The sequence below is a fragment of the Pelecanus crispus genome, chromosome 17 (genome assembly GCF_030463565.1).
Source record: "Pelecanus crispus isolate bPelCri1 chromosome 17, bPelCri1.pri, whole genome shotgun sequence".
Lineage (NCBI taxonomy): Eukaryota > Metazoa > Chordata > Aves > Pelecaniformes > Pelecanidae > Pelecanus > Pelecanus crispus.
The window spans coordinates 3,818,262-3,835,385 of NC_134659.1; the positions used below are offsets into that span (position 1 = coordinate 3,818,262).

The 17,124-nt window shown below is 55.0% G+C and overlaps 1 protein-coding gene across 1 annotated transcript; it reads left to right on the plus strand.

Annotated features, from left to right (window-relative positions):
• Positions 1–4,760: 4,760 nt before the first annotated feature.
• On the plus strand, positions 4,761–17,124 carry FKBP5 (FKBP prolyl isomerase 5). The gene is made up of 10 exons (XM_075722393.1): positions 4,761–4,889; positions 5,822–5,966; positions 6,646–6,788; positions 7,655–7,769; positions 11,773–11,929; positions 12,457–12,547; positions 13,878–13,961; positions 14,503–14,688; positions 15,630–15,869; positions 17,017–17,124. The coding sequence occupies exons 1-10, from the start codon at positions 4,785–4,787 to the stop codon at positions 17,122–17,124; spliced, it is 1,374 nt and encodes a 457-aa protein (XP_075578508.1). The 5' UTR covers positions 4,761–4,784.

Here is a 17,124-nt window from a genome sequence, read left to right on the forward strand (position 1 = left end):
GCATGGTGGCAAGGTGAGCCCCCTCAAACCCCCCCAGCCTTCCTCTTCCCCCCGCTCCCTTTCCCCTCCCGTGAGCCTCTGGGAGGGATCTGCGACGTGAAGTTTCCATTTGGAGCTGGCAGATTCCTGGTATGCCGATTTCTAGGAAACGTGGCTCAGGATCGTGTGCTTGGTGAAACCCTAGCATGTGCGATACCTGTCTGTCCTCAGCCTGGGGTCGGACATCTGCATCCCATTCTCCCCTCTGAATTTTCTCATATTTCTCCGGGCTGGAAGATAGCAACATCCGTGCGGAGAGGGGATTGTAAAAATAAATGGCTTGTTTTTATGGCGTGGATTTCTGCGCAGCGTATGCTGACGTCGTACGGCGTGCGTCCTCCCGGAGCAGCGTTTTTGTTGCAAAGATCGTCATTTGAGAGGCACGTGCCGAGGGGAAAGGGCTTCGAGATGCTCCCGTTGCGGGACACGGCTGCCTGGTTTTCCACAAGCGTGTGTCTGGCATCGCTTGCAGACAGCCTGAAAAACACGCAGGGCGCAGAGGATAACGAAGGTGGGGAAGACACCAGCGACTGCGCCGCTTAAAAAGGAAGAAAAAGCCTTTTGTCATACCTGCTTTAAAAAAAAAAAAAAAAAATCCAGGCAAAGCACAGAATGCATTTTTCTGAAGCAGCAGCTGAATTAATGTCTGATTGTATCGGGGTGCTAAAATGGGGGCCAAAGCCGTAGCGCTGCCCGGCTGCGTCGGGGCGTGCAGGTGGGTGCTCTGCCTGGGCAGCCCGTGCCTGCCGCAGGCGGCTTAATTGCACGCGGGCATCGGTCGTGGCTTAATTGCTTGCGGGCATCCATCGCAGCTTCGCTTGCTCGCGAGCGTCGGTCGCTGTGATGCCGCGCTCCATCCGGAGGAGGGAAATGACATTTGCGACTGCTTGCGCCGGCGTGCGGGGCAGCCTTTGGGGAGACGGTGCATTTGCAAGAAGGGAAGCTGCAGCGGTTGTTGCTTTTGAGCAGTTCGTGGCGTTTGTATTAATTTAGCGGGGCTGAGAACAGGCGTGCGCTGGTGCCGTGGGTCGGGACGCGTTGGTCCGAGGGAAGCACGTGTTGTGCACGTGCAGGAGTCGCCTGGACTCGCCAGCTCCTCGTCTGCTCGGCTAGAAGCTCGTTAGTATTTCGTGTTAGTATTTCGTGTTAGTATTTCGTGTTAGTATTTCGTGTTAGTATTTCGTGTTAGTATTTCGTGTTAATTAACGCTGAAATAGTTGCACGTGAAGGAGAGGTTGTGTCTAGATGTCGAAACCTCTGGATTTTGAAGCTTGTTTATTATAGCTCTTAAATTACAGATTAAAGAGCTAAGCTGAACATCCAGACCATCCAGTAGAGCGGGGACTGATGAAAAGCAAGCAAGTGAAAACCCCAGACCCTCTCGTGTAGCTCTGAGGAATACCTTCGCCCTTTCGGGGGGCCTGGGGAGGGCGGCTCGGGGTCCCTATGGCTGCGAGGCAGCCCCGTGCCCAGCCACGAGTGCCCGGGCGGTGGCTGGAGGCACGGACCAGACCCCGGCGTTGGGCTCGGGGCTCGAGCAGGGGCATTTTGGGGGGTTTACAGGCTCCTGCAAGGGACTTTGCTTCGGGATGCGAAGAATCGAGCCGTGCAGAACCGCCCCGTCGTGCGCGTGCGCCTTTGCTGGGCCACGCTCTGGATTTCTTTAATTGCCTTCCCGTCGCTTTTATTCTCCCTGCGTGGAAATCCCTTCCCTCTCGGTGGCCCTTCAGGGATGCCCTTATGCCTTGCAAACTGCTGCACCTTTCGGTGGAGGAGGACCCCCAGCCCAGGGGGGTTTAACCCTTCCCCACCCTCTCTGCTCCTCCCAGCCACCCGTATTTGCATCCCAGGTTCGGGGGCGGGGGGGTGGTTTAGCCTGGCTTCCTTTACACACTTACAACCTTAAGCTTGCGGGGAACAGCAACAGGAGAGCGGGATCTGCTTGGGGTGTCAGAAACACCCAGAGGCTTTTGCATCCCCTCCCTGTATCCGGAGCACACGTGGTCCTGCAATGAGAAGATTCCGGCTCAGACACCTCCAGCGAGCTTGCACGGCTCTCGGGGACGGTCCCTTGCTCCCTGGTATAAAATCTCGGCGAGTAGCAGATATATTTTTTTTTTTCCCCCTATAACTGTTTCAAATTAATTGGGATTTTGGACCCCAGCCAGCCTCCTCCTGTCCTTCCAAACCAGAGATAAGCGGGAGCGGCGCGGTCTTTTCTCTAACCTAGTTGGAGCCGTTTTTGCTGGCCGGAGAACTCTCGAGCTCTTTCATAACGTGGACCACATCTTAATAGCTGGTCTTGTGGGCTCCATCCCTCCCACTGCTGCTGACGCAGAGCGTCTCCCCTCCCGCTCGCCTTGGCCAGCTTCCCTGGATGACTCCACTAATTGCTTACGTAGAAAAATAATGAGAAGGATGCGTAAGATGTATTTTTAGATGTCTCTTGGTGGGATTTAGCAACCGGCGAGCTAGAGCCAGCACCTCCCCATCCGTCTTCTGCATCCCAGTGGTGGCTGCTTGGTGGACCTCGGCAGGTTCTGCCCCAGGAGGCGGCGCTTCTTTTGCAAGCTGCTCCCCTTTTTTTAGGCTCCTCCTGGTCCTTACTAAATGGGTTATGGATGCTGCGTCCCTGGTGCTGCACAGGATCCGTGCCGGAAGGCCCTGAGCCAGCGTGTGATGGGCACCATCACCTCCTCTCATCTCCAAGAGGACGGCCACAGCGGTGGCAGGGCGAGCGTGGACCGTGGTGGCTGGGAGACCATCTCAGCGCCCGAATCGTAGAACAGTTTGGGTTGGAAGAGACCTTTAAAGGCAATCTAGTCCAACCCCGCTGCAATGAGCAGGGACATCTTCAACTTGGGTTGCTCAGAGCCCCGTCCACCCTGACCCTGAACGTTTCCAAGGATGGGGCATCCACCACCTCTCTGGGCAACCTGCTCCAGTGTTTCACCACCCTCATTGTAAAAAATTTGTTCCGAAGTAACCGATGACATGTTTTCCAACGTATAAATACCCGCCATGTGATGAGTCTCACCATCAAAGTTGCTTTTTTTTAAGTGTTTTTTTTGGTGTTCCCATCTGAAACCTCAGCAGAGCAGGGGAAAGGGAGCAGATGCAAAATCTCGTTAAATGTTACTCCAAAGACTGCAATAATTGAGCATTGCAACAAGTAGTTCCCTTATTTTTCTATTTGCTTCTTCCATTGCAGGGCTCTTTGTGTCTCGGTGGCTTCCTGTGCTGGGGGGGCCGGGCTCCAGCTCTTCCCTTTCCACCCGGGTGCGAGGAGCGCAATTCTTCTTGCAGCACGACTTATCTGCCCTTGGAGCTGAAAACATCCTTTCTTTGCTCTTTTTGAATCCCCCGAATGAATGATTTCTCCTGCTGGTTAACATCAGCTTCCACACCAAAGGCTGTGGGAAAGTTTCGCAATTAGAGCGACTTTAATAGATCTGGTTTATGTCTTAAAAAACCCATCGCTTTCTAATTCTCTGTCACATGTTTCCTTGATTACGTGTTACGCAGCAGCGCGGCTACCAAAATAGCCTTACGGTCTGAAGGAAATCATCAGGAAATATGTTTTTTAAACCGTAGGCAATTCTCTTTTCACCAGGCACCATTGGAAAAAAGTCTGCGTTTGACGAAAGACGTGGCTTTTCTGGCACCTCGGCTGCTCGCGCAGTGACGTTGGGAGCGCGGTGCCCTAGCAGTTTGCCCAAAAAACCCCAATTTCTTAGAGTCTTGCTGTGAATTTTCTCTTTATCCACCCAAATAGTTGGGATTCTTTTGGTGTTGGGTTTGCTTTAGTTTTCGGAGATGCGTGTTGTGGATTCAGGTTTTTCCATGCAGGGTGATGCTTTGCTCGCCTGAGGCTTGGAGCCTGCTCTCTCTTTTTGGGGTGTTCTGGGTGGGCAAGAGAAAGCGAGGTTTGCCTGGGGTTGAGGTGCTGCTTTCCAAATAACAGAGTCTCTGACAGCTAGGCCTTTTCTTTGCGGAATATAATCGTCACCTGTATAAAATAACTCAAAAGGCAAATGCTAGGCTGGCACACGTGTTTCTAGGACCTGTGCCCAAGGGGTGCCCACCTCTACGTGAGCCAGAAGGGACGGGTGAGGCGTGGTGGCCATCAGCCCTGTGCTTCTCGCCCACAAGCGCTTTCACCTCTCCTGGCTTCGCCGCTGCCCTCGCTGTCTGCCGGTGTAGGTGCTTCAAGGCGAGTCCTGCGTCGGAATGGGCGCGCCGTAGAGCATCGCTGCGGAAGATCCCAGAGGTTTGGGTGCAGCACCCCGGGATGAGTTCCCACGTTGTGCCTGATGTCAGGAGTCGGTCAGCACCTCCGTGACCTGCTGGTGCTTTTTTGGGGAAAACTCTCGCTGGGGAGCCTCCCGGGGCAATGCCAGGGGCGCAGTGATGACCTAGGGAGGCTGAAGGTGAAGGCTGGGGACATCCCGTGAGCATCGCTGCGGCCAGACGAAGCCGTGGGGCTGTCCCCTGTCCCCGGGCGGTCAGGACAGCTTCGCACATCGGGGTTTCCTGTGCCCTGTGGTTCAGCGGAGCCTGGGTGGCCCCTGGGAAGGGATTTTCCGCTCTGCGCGCTGGAGATGTGCTTGAAGCTTCCTGCCCCGGAGCAGAGCGAGCTGCTTATTTTCTTTAACCCTTTCCTCTTACAGCACCTCCCGTGGTCCTGCCGGGCTGACGGAGTGCGTGCCGTGTCTCCCCAGGTCCGGGGCTTATGCAAGGAGACCATGACCACTGATGAGGCCACCAAGAGCGAAGGGGAGGTGCAGGCGGCGGCTCTCATCGAGCGCGGCGAGGACATCACTCCGGCTCAAGACCGAGGGGTCCTGAAGGTGAGGGGGGCTCCCAGGAGGGTCCTGCCTTTCTTTCTGCATTTTGGGGTGCACGGTCATGTCGGTGGGCTGCATCCCCGGCCTTTGGGGTCACGTAATACTTCCAGGGCTGTAGGACTGATTTTTTTTATTTTTTTTTTTAAATTTGAAAGGCAAAGGAGATGAGCATCACTTGGAATAAAGAAGGATGGCGTGGTGTTTGAGAGTGATGGATTCAGGCTGCTCAATGAATTTCGCTGCTATTGTGTTCCTAATCAGATTATTAGCTGTAAATCCACAAAGCATTTTTGTGTGTGACTCACAGACATTAGAAAGAGCACATTACTGAGGTCATCCAGTCTGCTCCACAACCCCTTTTTCATATTCAGGGCTGTTTCTGGATAGTTCTGCTCCCCAGCGCTTGCTCTTCTCCAGTTGAATAGGACCTTTCCTCTAAGAATAGCATCCTCCCCTGCTCCATCCTCAGCTCGAGAACTGCTTGTTCCAGGCTGTAGCATTCAAAAAAAAAAAAGAAGTGTTGACAAGAAGCAAGTAGTGAAATGACACACCCCTGTGAGTAAAATGTGTACGGACAGAAAGGGAGCGTAATTGCCTTCGCTTCAGGTTTTGAGCCGCGGTGTTTATCCAAGGCGCCTCTGCAAAGGGCAGGCAGGTCTCTGCTCCCAGCCCCGTCCCGCTCCGTCACTGGGCTCAGGTTTGGGATTTATTTTTAGGGGCTGATGGGAGGACAAATTGAATGACTCCCCCTCGAGCCTTTCTTTGGTTTAGAGCAGCACTGGGCTGTATATGCATGTGTGTATATATATATTTTTATATATATGCATGCATGTGTGTGTGTATATAAAAATGTGTATGTTTGTGTATATGTCTATATATCTCGCTCCTTAGCTGTCCCATGGCCTCCCTTCTCACGGGTGGTTTCTCTCTCTCAGATCATTAAACGACCCGGGAGCGAAGATGAGTCCCCCATGATCGGGGACAAGGTTTACGTCCACTACAAAGGCAAACTGGCCAACGGTAAAAAATTTGACTCCAGCCGCGATCGGAACGAGCCCTTCATCTTCAGCCTGGGCAAGGGTGAGCCGATCCGGGGGGATCTGTCCGTGGGGATGCCTGAGGGTGGGATGATCTCGGGGTGGGGGGTGTGGGATGATCCTGGGGTGGGGGGTGTGGGATGATCCCAGGGCAGGTGTGGGATGGTCCCAGGGTGGGGGGTGTGGGATGATCTCGGGGTGGGGGGTGTGGGATGGTCCCGGGGTGAGGTGTGGGATGATCCCGGGGTGGGGGGTGTGGGATGATCCCGGGGTGGGGGGTATGGGATGATCCCAGGGCGGGTGTGGGATGGTCCCGGGGTGGGGGGTGTGGGATGATCTCGGGGTGGGGGGTGTGGGATGATCCCAGGGTGAGGTGTGGGATGATCTCGGGGTGGGGGGTGTGGGATGATCCCGGGGTGGGGGGTGTGGGATGATCCCAGGGCGGGTGTGGGATGGTCCCGGGGTGGGGAGTGTGGGATGATCCCGGGGTGGGGGGTGTGGGATGATCCCAGGGCGGGTGTGGGATGATCCCCGGGTGAGGTGTGGGATGATCCCGGGGGGTGGGACTCTGTTGCAGGACAGATGGACGGTGTCAGCCCTGCCTTAAGTGACTTCTGGGGGTGTTTTTTTTTCGGGTGCCATCCTCGCAGCACCCAGGCTGTTTGGTTTTTTTCCTGGGCTGGCGGTTGCTCCCTCCTGCCTGACGCCTGCCTCTCTCCTAGGTCAGGTAATCAAGGCATGGGACATCGGGGTGGCTACCATGAAGAAGGGAGAGATTTGCTACTTGCTCTGCAAACCCGAGTACGCGTACGGCTCTGCTGGCAGTGCCCCCAAAATCCCTTCCAACGCCACCCTCTTTTTTGAGGCAAGTAATGCCGGTGAGCCGGCGTGCGGATGAGCTCGCTTGCTCCCTTTCTGCCTTGCCAGCCAGCTCAGAAATTTAAAAAAAAAAAAACACAACAAAAAACCCCAACAAAAAAACCAGCTTGGATTCCTGAAACGTGTCCCTCTGCTCCAGGAACTGCTGCCAGGGTTTTCTCAGAAATGTGTGTCTGAGATGGGAGGCTGGGACTGAAGCTCTGGCTGGGGAGAACTCTGGTGCCGGGGCGGGGGGAGCGGGCAGATTCCCGGTTTAAAAATGCACATGGGAAGGAGAAAGCGGCTGGGAAATGCCTCCGGGTGCTAAAAACCGATTAGTGCCGCGGGGTGGTAGGAAAGCCGGGGTTTTGGCACTGTGCGCTCGCGCGGGGCAGGGCTCGTCAGGACAAGGCGGTGGGGCGGGAGGAATGGGTCTGTCCTAAAATAAGGCTTAGTCCTTCCAAGTCGAGTGGGGATTAAGCCGTGGGTCGGAGCTAAGCCCTGGTCCTGTCGGAGAATGAAAACGCTGCCCACACCCAGCCCGGGCAGCTTCCACAGCATCTTCCAGCGCCGGCTGTGTTGTACCCTTACAGGCTTAATAAACTTATTTTTACTGTTACTTTGTGTTATGCTTCAGGTACTGGATGTGTCCCAGTTTCTAATAAATCGGGTGTATTATGCTGTGGCTTGGAGCTGGCTTTTATGGGCAACTTCTGCTCGTCAGCTGAATGGCGAATTAGCTGGCTTGGCTCTGCAGCCGGAGGATGAACTGCTGCTCTGTGGCTTTTCTGTTGTTTTTCTCCTCTCCTTCCCCGCTCCCTGAGCTCTGCCCACCTTTTCTTTATTTTTTTTAAATTTTTTTTTTTTTTTTAGGTCGAGCTGCTTGACTTCAAAGGCGAGGACTTGTTTGAGGACGGAGGGATAATCCGGAGGATCAAGAAGAAGGGAGAAGGTTACTCCAACCCTAATGAAGGTGCTACGGTGGAAAGTGAGTGCCGGTCCCTCCGTGGGGAGCGCGGGAGGGGTGAGCCTGCCCCGGAGCAGCCCCGCTTCCTTCTCCCTAGCAAGGAGCTGCCGGCACTATATAGGCTGTAGGTGGCCGTGCATCCTGGCAGGATGCGGATACATCCATCCGGAGGCCAGGTGGGATGGAGAGGGGCTGGGAGAGCAGCGGTTCGCTGCCCGCCCGTGGATGCCGCTCCGAGCTCTCCTTGGCACGGCCCCGGCGGCGGCTCTGCCAGAGCTGCTGGCCGGGAGGGTTGACTGGAAAACCTCAAGCCGCGGGAGCGGCCAGGCGATGATGGAGCGACCGCTGGAATATAATCTGCGCTCTGTTTCCTTAGTTGCCTTGGCGAGCGCATCCCTGCGAGCCCCGGCGCTGCTCAGCCGGGGGGAGGGTGGAGGGAGCAAACCCCTGCGGGGTTTCAGGGCTCTGCCGTCTCCTCCGACCCTTCGGCATCCATCGCGGTGTCCAAGCCGCTCTGGGATGCGCCGGCTGCCAAAACCCCGGCTCTGCCTTGCCTCGAAAGCATCGGTAGCAGGGACCTCCTCCCTCGATGGCACCCCTTGCTAAGCATTTCGGGCACCGACGCAGGCGCTCGGCAGTTTTTGGCCTCCTTGTTCAACGTTGATCGTTGTTTTGGTGGGTTCTATCACATCTCTTGCAGAATGGAGCCTTTTCCTTCCCCTGCAGCCAGTGGGCTGCTGCTGATGGGGGGGAAGGAAATTAATAGAAGGGGTTTGCTGAGGCTGGGGTGGTCTCAGCTGTCGTGGGAGGATGAGGAGCTCTGGTCCCGTCGGGCTCTCCCTCTTCTGATCACATTTTTGGAGCAGACATTTTGTGGGGCTGGACGGGGGAAGCCAGGCTCGTTTTTTCTTTTTTTATTCCCATTTCCAAGAACCACTCAGTCACAGACACAGAGCTCGCTTAGTACAGGAAGCGTTTACTTTCTTTTCTCTTTTTCAGAGCTCCCGTACTCAAAGATTAACTCCCTTTAGCAAAGGAGAAATTGGATCTGAGCTGTGACAGCTCATAAAGCTCGCCGCCTTGAAGGGCTGGTTCTTCTGACGAGGCTTTTTTTTTTTTTTTTAAGGAGAAATGAGTTTTTGACTCAGACTGTACAGTCTGCCTCTCCCACGGTGAGCATCATAGCTGGGGACCAGCTGCGAGCCGAGCTTCAAGCCGGCTCCGCTACCCCAAAGGTTAAACTAAAAGACTAAATATAATTGAAATCATCGCAGATTCAAGGTTCCTCTTTATTTTGACTAGGTCTGAGCGCGTTACAGGCAGTGCCGTGCCCAGTGCGGAGGACAGGGAGAGCCCTGGTCCCTCTCTGGTTGTTCCCTTTGCAGCTCGAGGTTTTTCTGAGCGTGCGGATGCTTTAATGGCTCGGGAGGGGGCTGAGGCAGGGAGGAGGGGGCACCAGCCAGGAATCCTCTTTCTGAAAGGACGTAAGGAGCCAAATAACCAGGCTCCTCGTCCTCCTCATGCCCCAAAGCCTGCGGCTGCTTCACCTGTTTCAAACGAAAGCGTCCATCGGAGCAAACGCTGCGAGCGTGAGCACGCGCGTGGTCAGAATAATGGAGATGAATGCCCTCCGAGGCGGCCTTGCGTAACCGGCGTTGCTTGTGCAGGGCAGGGATCGGGAACGCGGCGCTGATCCCGCCGGCAGCCCGCCTGCTGTGCCAGCCGCTCCATCCGCAGCCACCCGCTCCTGCGGCATTTAATTCATTTGGACCTGTGCATCCCTAGACATCCAGGGGCCAGAGACCCTTAAATATATCCCCGTGAGAGAGGATGAGGAGAAGCAGCACCAGGCAGCCTTGCAGTGAGCATTTTGGGTGCAAATTGGCTTTTTTTTTTTTTTTTTTTTTTTTTTTTTTTTAAACAAATGCAGTGTTATTTATGATGGGTGCTGTGCTGGGCACGGAGCCGCCCTGGGGACGGCATGGCGGCCCGCCCCGGGGCAAGGCTGTGACCCAGGGGAGCAGCGATGGTTTATCTCAGCCGTGTATTTGGGAGGTGCATCACCACTGGAATTAGGCTGGAAGAAAACCATGCTTCCAGGAGCGAGCATCTCCAGGCTGGAGTTTTGAAAGCATTTTTATAGGTTTTTAAGTTTTACAGAGCCTAATTCGCAGTTCTGGTCCCTAAAACCCGGGTTGCAGTGGAAATCTGGCATTCCAGCTTTTGTTACAACCTTTCCCCCCCACACCCCTCCTCCTTCTCCGTTTTTAATCTGAGTACAAATTGCTGTCAGCACATCAAGTTCATGTGCCAGCCGCACTCGGTACACTCTGTTCTCAGCTCTTCAAAAACAAAATCGCTGCAGGCACCGAGAGAACAATAAGTCAGGGCTGCAACCGGAGTGATGTTCCTTCAGCAGCTTTTTTTTTCCCTGTAATCCAAGAGCGACTGCAGCCAGCTGACCTGCTCCTGGAAACCTGAGCGGAGATTTTCTCCCCTTTGCCCGGTGTATTTTAATGTGCAATTAAAATAGAGCGAAACTATCCTCGAAGGGAAGGATCGCAGCATCCTCCTGTGCATCCTGTTTTAAAGCGGGATCTTCCCATCGCTGCCGCATCCGGCTGGGGCCAGGGGACCTGGGAGAGCTGTAGTGCTGCTTTTGGGGTCAGGGATTATGGATCTGTGCTCACTGGGAACGCGCAGGGAGATGGCACGGTGCTGTGGGGTTGCTGGGTTACCTGTATTTTAGGCTGAATTTTCCACTTTTCTTTGCCTAAGAAAAGAGCCAGCTTGGTTTTGGGTAGCGCAAAAGCAGAGGTCGGCCCCGGAGGAGCTGGATTTGCCTTTTGTCCTCGTTCCGTGCCGGGTGAGCACGCGAGCATCCTGCGCTCTACCGCGCCCGAGTGCCAGCGTGGCTTTGGTGGCAGGAGGGGGGTGGCGAGGCAGAGCTTGGCGTCTCATCCCCGTGGTGGGGAGAGCGTCCTTGGACCTGCCCTGGGAACGGGGGTCTGCCTGCGGTCTCGCTTGGTCCGTGCGTCTCATCCCGGGGACTTCCCGGAGGTCCTAGGGCAGGGAAGTGTCCGTACGGAGCCCGGACGCTCTCCCTGCGTGGCACGGCGTCTGCTTCGGCTTTTGTCCCTGCGCTCGCCTCCTGCCACCCGCGTTGCTGCACGGTTGTGACAACATTAATGCCTACCGTGAATTTTTCCTCTTAGAAAGCTTTTTTTTTTTTTTTCCGGCTTTTTATAACAGTACGTAGGAGTTCCTTACGAACTTGCTTTTACTTTATACCTGCCCGCACGCCTATGCCTTGTACCCTGCAAGCAGAGCGCAAAGAACATAAAACTGTCCCCAAAGCCCGGAACGTCTTCAGGATCGAATAAATAAAGAATAATCTTGCTGTGGAAACCCAGCCAGGAGTACCAGGTGGCGAATGTGCCAGGTACCCAGTGTCCACTCCGGCTGTGCTTCTGCCAGCGTCTGGGGCTGGAACAGCGCGGTTATTGGTTGAAGATTAAAAAAAAAAAAAAAAACCCAAATAAATAAATAGAAAAAAAATGTTTATCTTGTACTTTGAGTTCTTAGAGGCAGGAGAACATAGCCTTGTTTTCGAGGTGGAAGGCAAGGCGGTATAGCGCTGTATAGAAGATTTGTAATCGCCGTGATAAACTCCGCGTGGCGGCGTGCCAGGAGCAATATCCAGTTCCAGTAAGACTTGACTCGTGCAGTTGAGTACGAGAGGAACATATTAGTCATGATGTTTATCTGTTGTCTGGTCCTTGGTTAGACGAGATATGCCTGTCTTGCTTTTCAGCAACGTTTCCAAGCCCTCCTCATCCCCCTCTGCTCACCAGCGGCTCCTTGGCTGCCCCCAGCCCCGTGTCTTCCCCCTTCCAGGGCTGGAGGCTTTGCTGGATTTCGGGAGATAACGCTTTGTAGGATGCTTTCGTTGGAGCCCGCCTTGCCGTGGTTTGGGTGGCTCCGGGTGCGATCCTGCCCTGTCCCCTCTCGCCCCCCGCTGCAGTTCACCTGGAGGGATTCTGCGGCGGCACCAGGTTCGACTGCAAAGACGTGAAGTTCGTCGTGGGCGAAGGGGAGGACCACGACATCCCCATCGGCATCGACAAAGCCCTGGAGAAGATGCAGAGAGGAGAGCACTGCATCCTCTACCTCGGGCCACAGTAAGGAGCATCCCTGCGGGGATGCCGTCTAGTTTTAAGCTTCCAGCATCCGAGGTCGTTTTAGCGCTTGTGGAAGGCGGCGATCCCGAAAATAAGACGCTGGGAGAGCCTCGGGTTAGCAATGCCAGCAGGGGTGGCACGAGCGACCCGGGGCGTGTAGGCAGGAATCCGGAGATGCTTTAAAAAATCGGGTAAAAGGGGTTTATCTGAGTCCTGTGGCTGAAAGGAAAATGTCTGCCTGGAAATCACCAGGACTGGGTCCTTACACTGGAGAGAAACCTGTGTAAAAAGGCGGATTGGATGCATCCGGAGAGGATGACTCCCAATATATAATGCGTTGTATATTGTCAGATATCTTTGCTCGTGGGGAATAACATCACCCTGGCCCCAAAGCGTTAGAAAGCTGCAGGCAGGGAGCTGGGTGTGAAGCCAGAATTAGCAACCTGGGTCTGTGTTTACGGCCAAACGCTGCCAAAATGACGATTTTTCCCCCCGGCTCCTCTGACAGCTCCTTTCTGCCCTTTCAGGTACGGCTTTGGCGAGGCGGGGAAGCCGAAATACGGCATCCAGGCGAACGCGGAGCTGGTGTACGAGGTTACGCTGAAAAGCTTTGAAAAGGTGAGGGTAGGAGCGCGCCGGTCCCTCCCCAGGTTACGGGAACGCCTGTCCCCTTGCAGCGTCCACCCTTTGTCCCTGGCGTGGCTGCAGCCCGGCCCCTGCTGAAGTGGATACGTCACCAAGGATCTCTGTGTTCTTAATTTGTTCTTCTCTGTTGGTTTGTTTTATTTTTCTGGCTGGGGTCCAAGGCTGGTTCTCTTATTTGTTCCTAGCCTTGTCCCTTTTGTACTTTCTTTTTTTTTCCCCCCTCTTATATTTTTTCCTTTTTTTTTCTTTTATATTTTTTCCCCTCTTATATTTTTTCTCCTCTTGTATTTTCCCCCCTTTTTCCTTTTATATTTATTTTTTCCTTTTATATTTATTTTTTCCTTTTATATTTATTTTTTCCTTTTATATTTTCCCCCCTTTTCCTCCCCCCCCCCTTTTCCTCCCCCCCCTTTTCCTCCCTCCCCTTTTCCTTCCCCCCCCCTTTTCCTTCCCCCCCTTTTCCTTTTATATTTTTCCCCCCCCTTTCCTTTTATATTTTTTCCTTTTATATTTTTTTCCTCCCTTTTCCTTTCATATTTTTCCCCCCCTTTTCCTTTTTTTCGCTTTTATTTTCTTCCCTCAGCTGCACAGATAAAAGTTGGTGTGTCCGGCCAGCTGGCCCTGAGGAGCTTGGCTGTGCCGGGCTGTGCCCCTGGGGAGGCTGGGGACGGGACGCGGGAGGGTGCCCCCGGGACGGGACGCGGGAGGTGCCCCCGGGACGGGATGCGGGACATGGGAGATGCCCCCAGGACGGGATGCGGGAGGTGCCCCCGGGACGGGACGCGGGAGGTGCCCCCGGGACGGGATGCGGGACATGGGAGATGCCCCCAGGACGGGATGCGGGAGGTGCCCCCGGGATGGGGCAGGTGCTGCTGTGCCGCATCCCTGGCCGGGTCCCTTCCCCACCCCATCACCCTGGCCAGAGCGGGAGCGAGACCCTCCGCATCCCTCTCTGCTGCGGGCTGGCTCTCCCCACCCTCCTCTTCCCTTCTTGGGGTTTATTTTTTGTCAGGGTTTTTCCTCCTGTGAGGTTGCGGTGGACAAACCCCCTCGCTCAGGGAGAAGCCCCGAACCTGGCGGGGGTTTCTCTGTTGTAAAGGGCTCCAGGTCCGCACGCCCGCGTGTGCTCTGGGTGCCCCCTCGGCCCCAGCCCCTCAAATTAAAAACGCTGCTGGGTCCGCCTTCTGTAATAGCGCCCTGAGGAGCCCCGCTCCTCAAGGAGCGCCCCTCGAAAGCCGCCTGGTCCTGCCGGTGCGGTGGGTTGCCGTGCTCCGCTGGGATTCCTCCGAGCGTTTGTTTGCAGGCCAAGGAGTCGTGGGAGATGGACACCAAAGAGAAGCTGGAGCAGGCTGCCATCGTCAAGGAGAAAGGCACGATGTACTTCAAGGTTTGTAAACTTGGGGACGGTGGAGGCGGAGCAAGGGAGCTGGAAATAAATTCAGGGTGACCGTCGGATACACGACTTCGCAGTCGTCAGTGTCGGAGGAGCCATGTCCCCAAAAACGGTGCTGGGGAAGGCGAGTCCCGCCCTTCCTCTGCCTTTTCCTCGCTCCCTGAGCTACCTCCTCCTTCCCCGGCGTTCCCTTGCCCACGTGTGCTCCCTGCAGAGCGGGACGGCAGGTCGGGCTCTTCCCGGGGTGGCCATGGCTAATGCCGAGGGGCTTTGCGGTTCCCTTCCCGGGCTGGGGCATCCCTCTGCTCTGCGCAGGGGAGGGACGCGAGCTCTGACCTGGCTTTTCACGGGGGCTGCACACCAGCAGCTCCAGCCAAGCCCCGGTGTGGTTGTAGGTATTCGGCATCCTCCTTCCTTCGTTTATTTATTTAACACACAGCGTTAAACTCGTAACCTGTTCGCAGGATGTTTCGGGAGCAGACCGAGCGTTGTCGGTGCGGGTTCCTCTAGCCTCTTCTTCTTTGCTCCATCCCAGGAAGGCAAATATCTGCAGGCAGTGATTCAGTATGGGAAGATCGTGTCCTGGCTGGAGATGGAGTACGGCTTGTCTGAGAAAGAGTCGAAAGCCTCCGACTCCTTCCTCCTGGCTGCCTTCCTCAACCTGGCCATGTGCTACCTGAAGCTGCGAGAGTACGCCAAAGCCGTCGAGTGCTGCGATAAGGTAGAGGTGCACGAGCCCGGGGGTTGGAGCATCCTCTCCTCTTGCATGCTTTCACCGGGCGTTTGGGGGATTTTTGAATTTCTTGTCATATAAGAAGCAATTTCCAAGCGGCAGTGGGATGGTGGCATCCCTTCTGCACCTCGGGGTCTCCGCAGACGCTGCGTGCTCACAGACCGCGGGAGCAAAAGTGCTTTTTGGAGTTCAAAATCCACCCTGGCGTGCACTTACAACAGCTTTTCTTCCAAAGCCAGATCCACGTGAGCGGACGCTGCGTGGACCGGCAGCCTTAGGACGCTGTTTGGGTCTGCCCAGGCTGGATCTGGGTGCTGGGTGCTGATCTGGGTGCGACAGAGGCCGTCTCTGCCGGAGCTGCAGCGGGTCTCCCAAGTCCGCTGAGGGGTGGGATGGGGCTTTGCCAGTCCCTAAAAGAGCTGCCACCTTGCCTTTGTCAAGAAACTATTAATTCTTTTATAAGAGGCTGAAATTTAAGCATCTTGCATACGGGGAAGATAGTAAAGTTAGTTTCCTTAATCTAAAAGGTAAATCAGCTCCGGGATGCGTATGTGACTTTTAGTAAAGGAAAATGTCATCGCTAAAGCAGGGAGGCAAGCCGACGTTTAATGCATCAGCTCCCTTGCCTGCAAGCTCTCTGTGCTCCTCTCGGCTCAGGTTTAGCATTTGCACCTGATTTACTGTCTGTGGGTTTGTCTCCCACTGACTCTGCCCCTCTCGGGGATTTTAAGCAAAGAGAAATAACTAAATGATGCTAATGACCTGCCAACTGCTGATGGAGACGAGTCAATTTTTGTTGAGCAAGATGCAGGTGCTCTGAAGACTTGAAGCCACCTTGTCCTAATTTTGTCAGATTTAACGAGGCTTTGACCGTAAGGGGGTCTTTTGGGGGATCCCCAAGTTGCTGACAGGGACCTGTGTATTTCCAGGCACTAGGACTGGACCAGGACAACGAGAAGGGTTTGTACCGGAGGGGCGAAGCCAGGTTGTTGATGAACGAGTTTGAGCTGGCAAAATGTGACTTTCAAAAAGTGCTGGAAGTGAATCCGCAGAACAAAGCAGCGAAATCCCAGATCTCCGTCTGCCAGAAGAAAACGAAGGAGCACAACGAGCGGGACCGGAGGATCTACGCCAACATGTTCACAAAGTTTGCAGAGAGGGATGCAAAGGTGCGTGTTGCTCGGTTTTTTGGCCACGTAGCAGGCTGCGCTGAAGGATGCTCGGCAGGTTTGTGATGAGAAGAGAGGGGTTAAAAAGCAATTAAATTACAAGTCAGGTTGAGGATGGAGGGATAGAGCCTGCTGCAACGGGAAGAAGCGGTTTATTTCTTGGTGTCTCTTACGCAGAGACTGCCGTCAGATGCTCAGTCATCAATAAAAGTATTTGCGGTGCGAGCTCCCGAGGGCTGATAACAGGGTTGGCATTTGTATTTAATTTTGCTGTTCCCAGCTAGCGACTGTTGATCTCCTGGTCGCCGGTAAAATGAAATGTCATCCTGTCTCTGGCAAGGCCAAGGGTATTTTGAGACATGATAGTATGGATTTCCTGAACCTGGTAAGGCAATAGCCTGCTCCTCCGCTCGTACGGGGAGGTAGCTGTCTTGTAACAGGCTCTCATCCAAAATTCCTCTGAACAAAACCCAGTGTACTGTAACAAGAGAGGACACGGCTTTGCAAGCTGTCTGCGCGGGTCATTTTTAGTATATCTCTTCTGAAGCGGTGCCTGGAGGTGGAGGCTGTGGGATAAGTGGCCGGCGCAGGCCCTGGGGAGCAGCGTGCCGGGGTAACCGGCTTGGGGCAGGGAGCGGAGCTGCTGGCAGCGCGGCACGTTGGCTCGTGCGGCCGGCTGTGATGGGGAGAGTCAGCGCTGGAGCCGCCGTAAGGCTTTACCGTGCCTTCGTGCTCTGCTCCTGCACCCTGTATGGGCTGCACCTATGGCTCGGTCCCGTATCTCCGCTCCCACGCTGCTGCCTTGTCTCCTCGTCCCTCTCTGTGCCCCTACGTGCGTCTGTCCAGGCTCGCTGTGTCACTGCCCCGCTCCCGTCGAGGTGGGTCGCGTCGTTCCCAGGGGATCCCGTACCTTCCCCAAAAGCTCGCGGAGCCGATGAGGTTTAACCTCTGCCAGCCGCTGAGCCAAGAAAACGGGAGACTCTGGTGTGAGCTGTGGGGGTCGATAGGCAGGGGGGGGCAGAAGGGGGGGAATTTTGCCTGCCCTGCCAGGCTTGGCTGCCTGTACCCAGCCCCAGCGTCGCTATCGCCTGCCTGCTCCTTCCTTCTCCCGTTTCCAGCTCCGCGTGCTTTACTTGCTGTTTTGCAGGAAGCAGCTAGCAAAACCGGGGACGAAAAAGCAGCGGAGAAAGCAGCTTGTGAAAAGGGACCGAAAGCTCCCGGCGCTGAAGAAGAAGAGGCCGAAGGACATGTATGA

Coding starts and splice junctions, on each gene's coding strand:
- FKBP5 (XM_075722393.1), top strand. CDS start 4,785: ATGACCACTGATGAGGCCACCAAGAGCGAAGGGGAGGTGCAGGCGGCG. Junction 12,548..13,877: donor CGCTGAAAAGCTTTGAAAAG/GTGAGGGTAGGA, acceptor GTTTGTTTGCAG/GCCAAGGAGTCGTGGGAGAT. Junction 14,689..15,629: donor CCGTCGAGTGCTGCGATAAG/GTAGAGGTGCAC, acceptor GTGTATTTCCAG/GCACTAGGACTGGACCAGGA.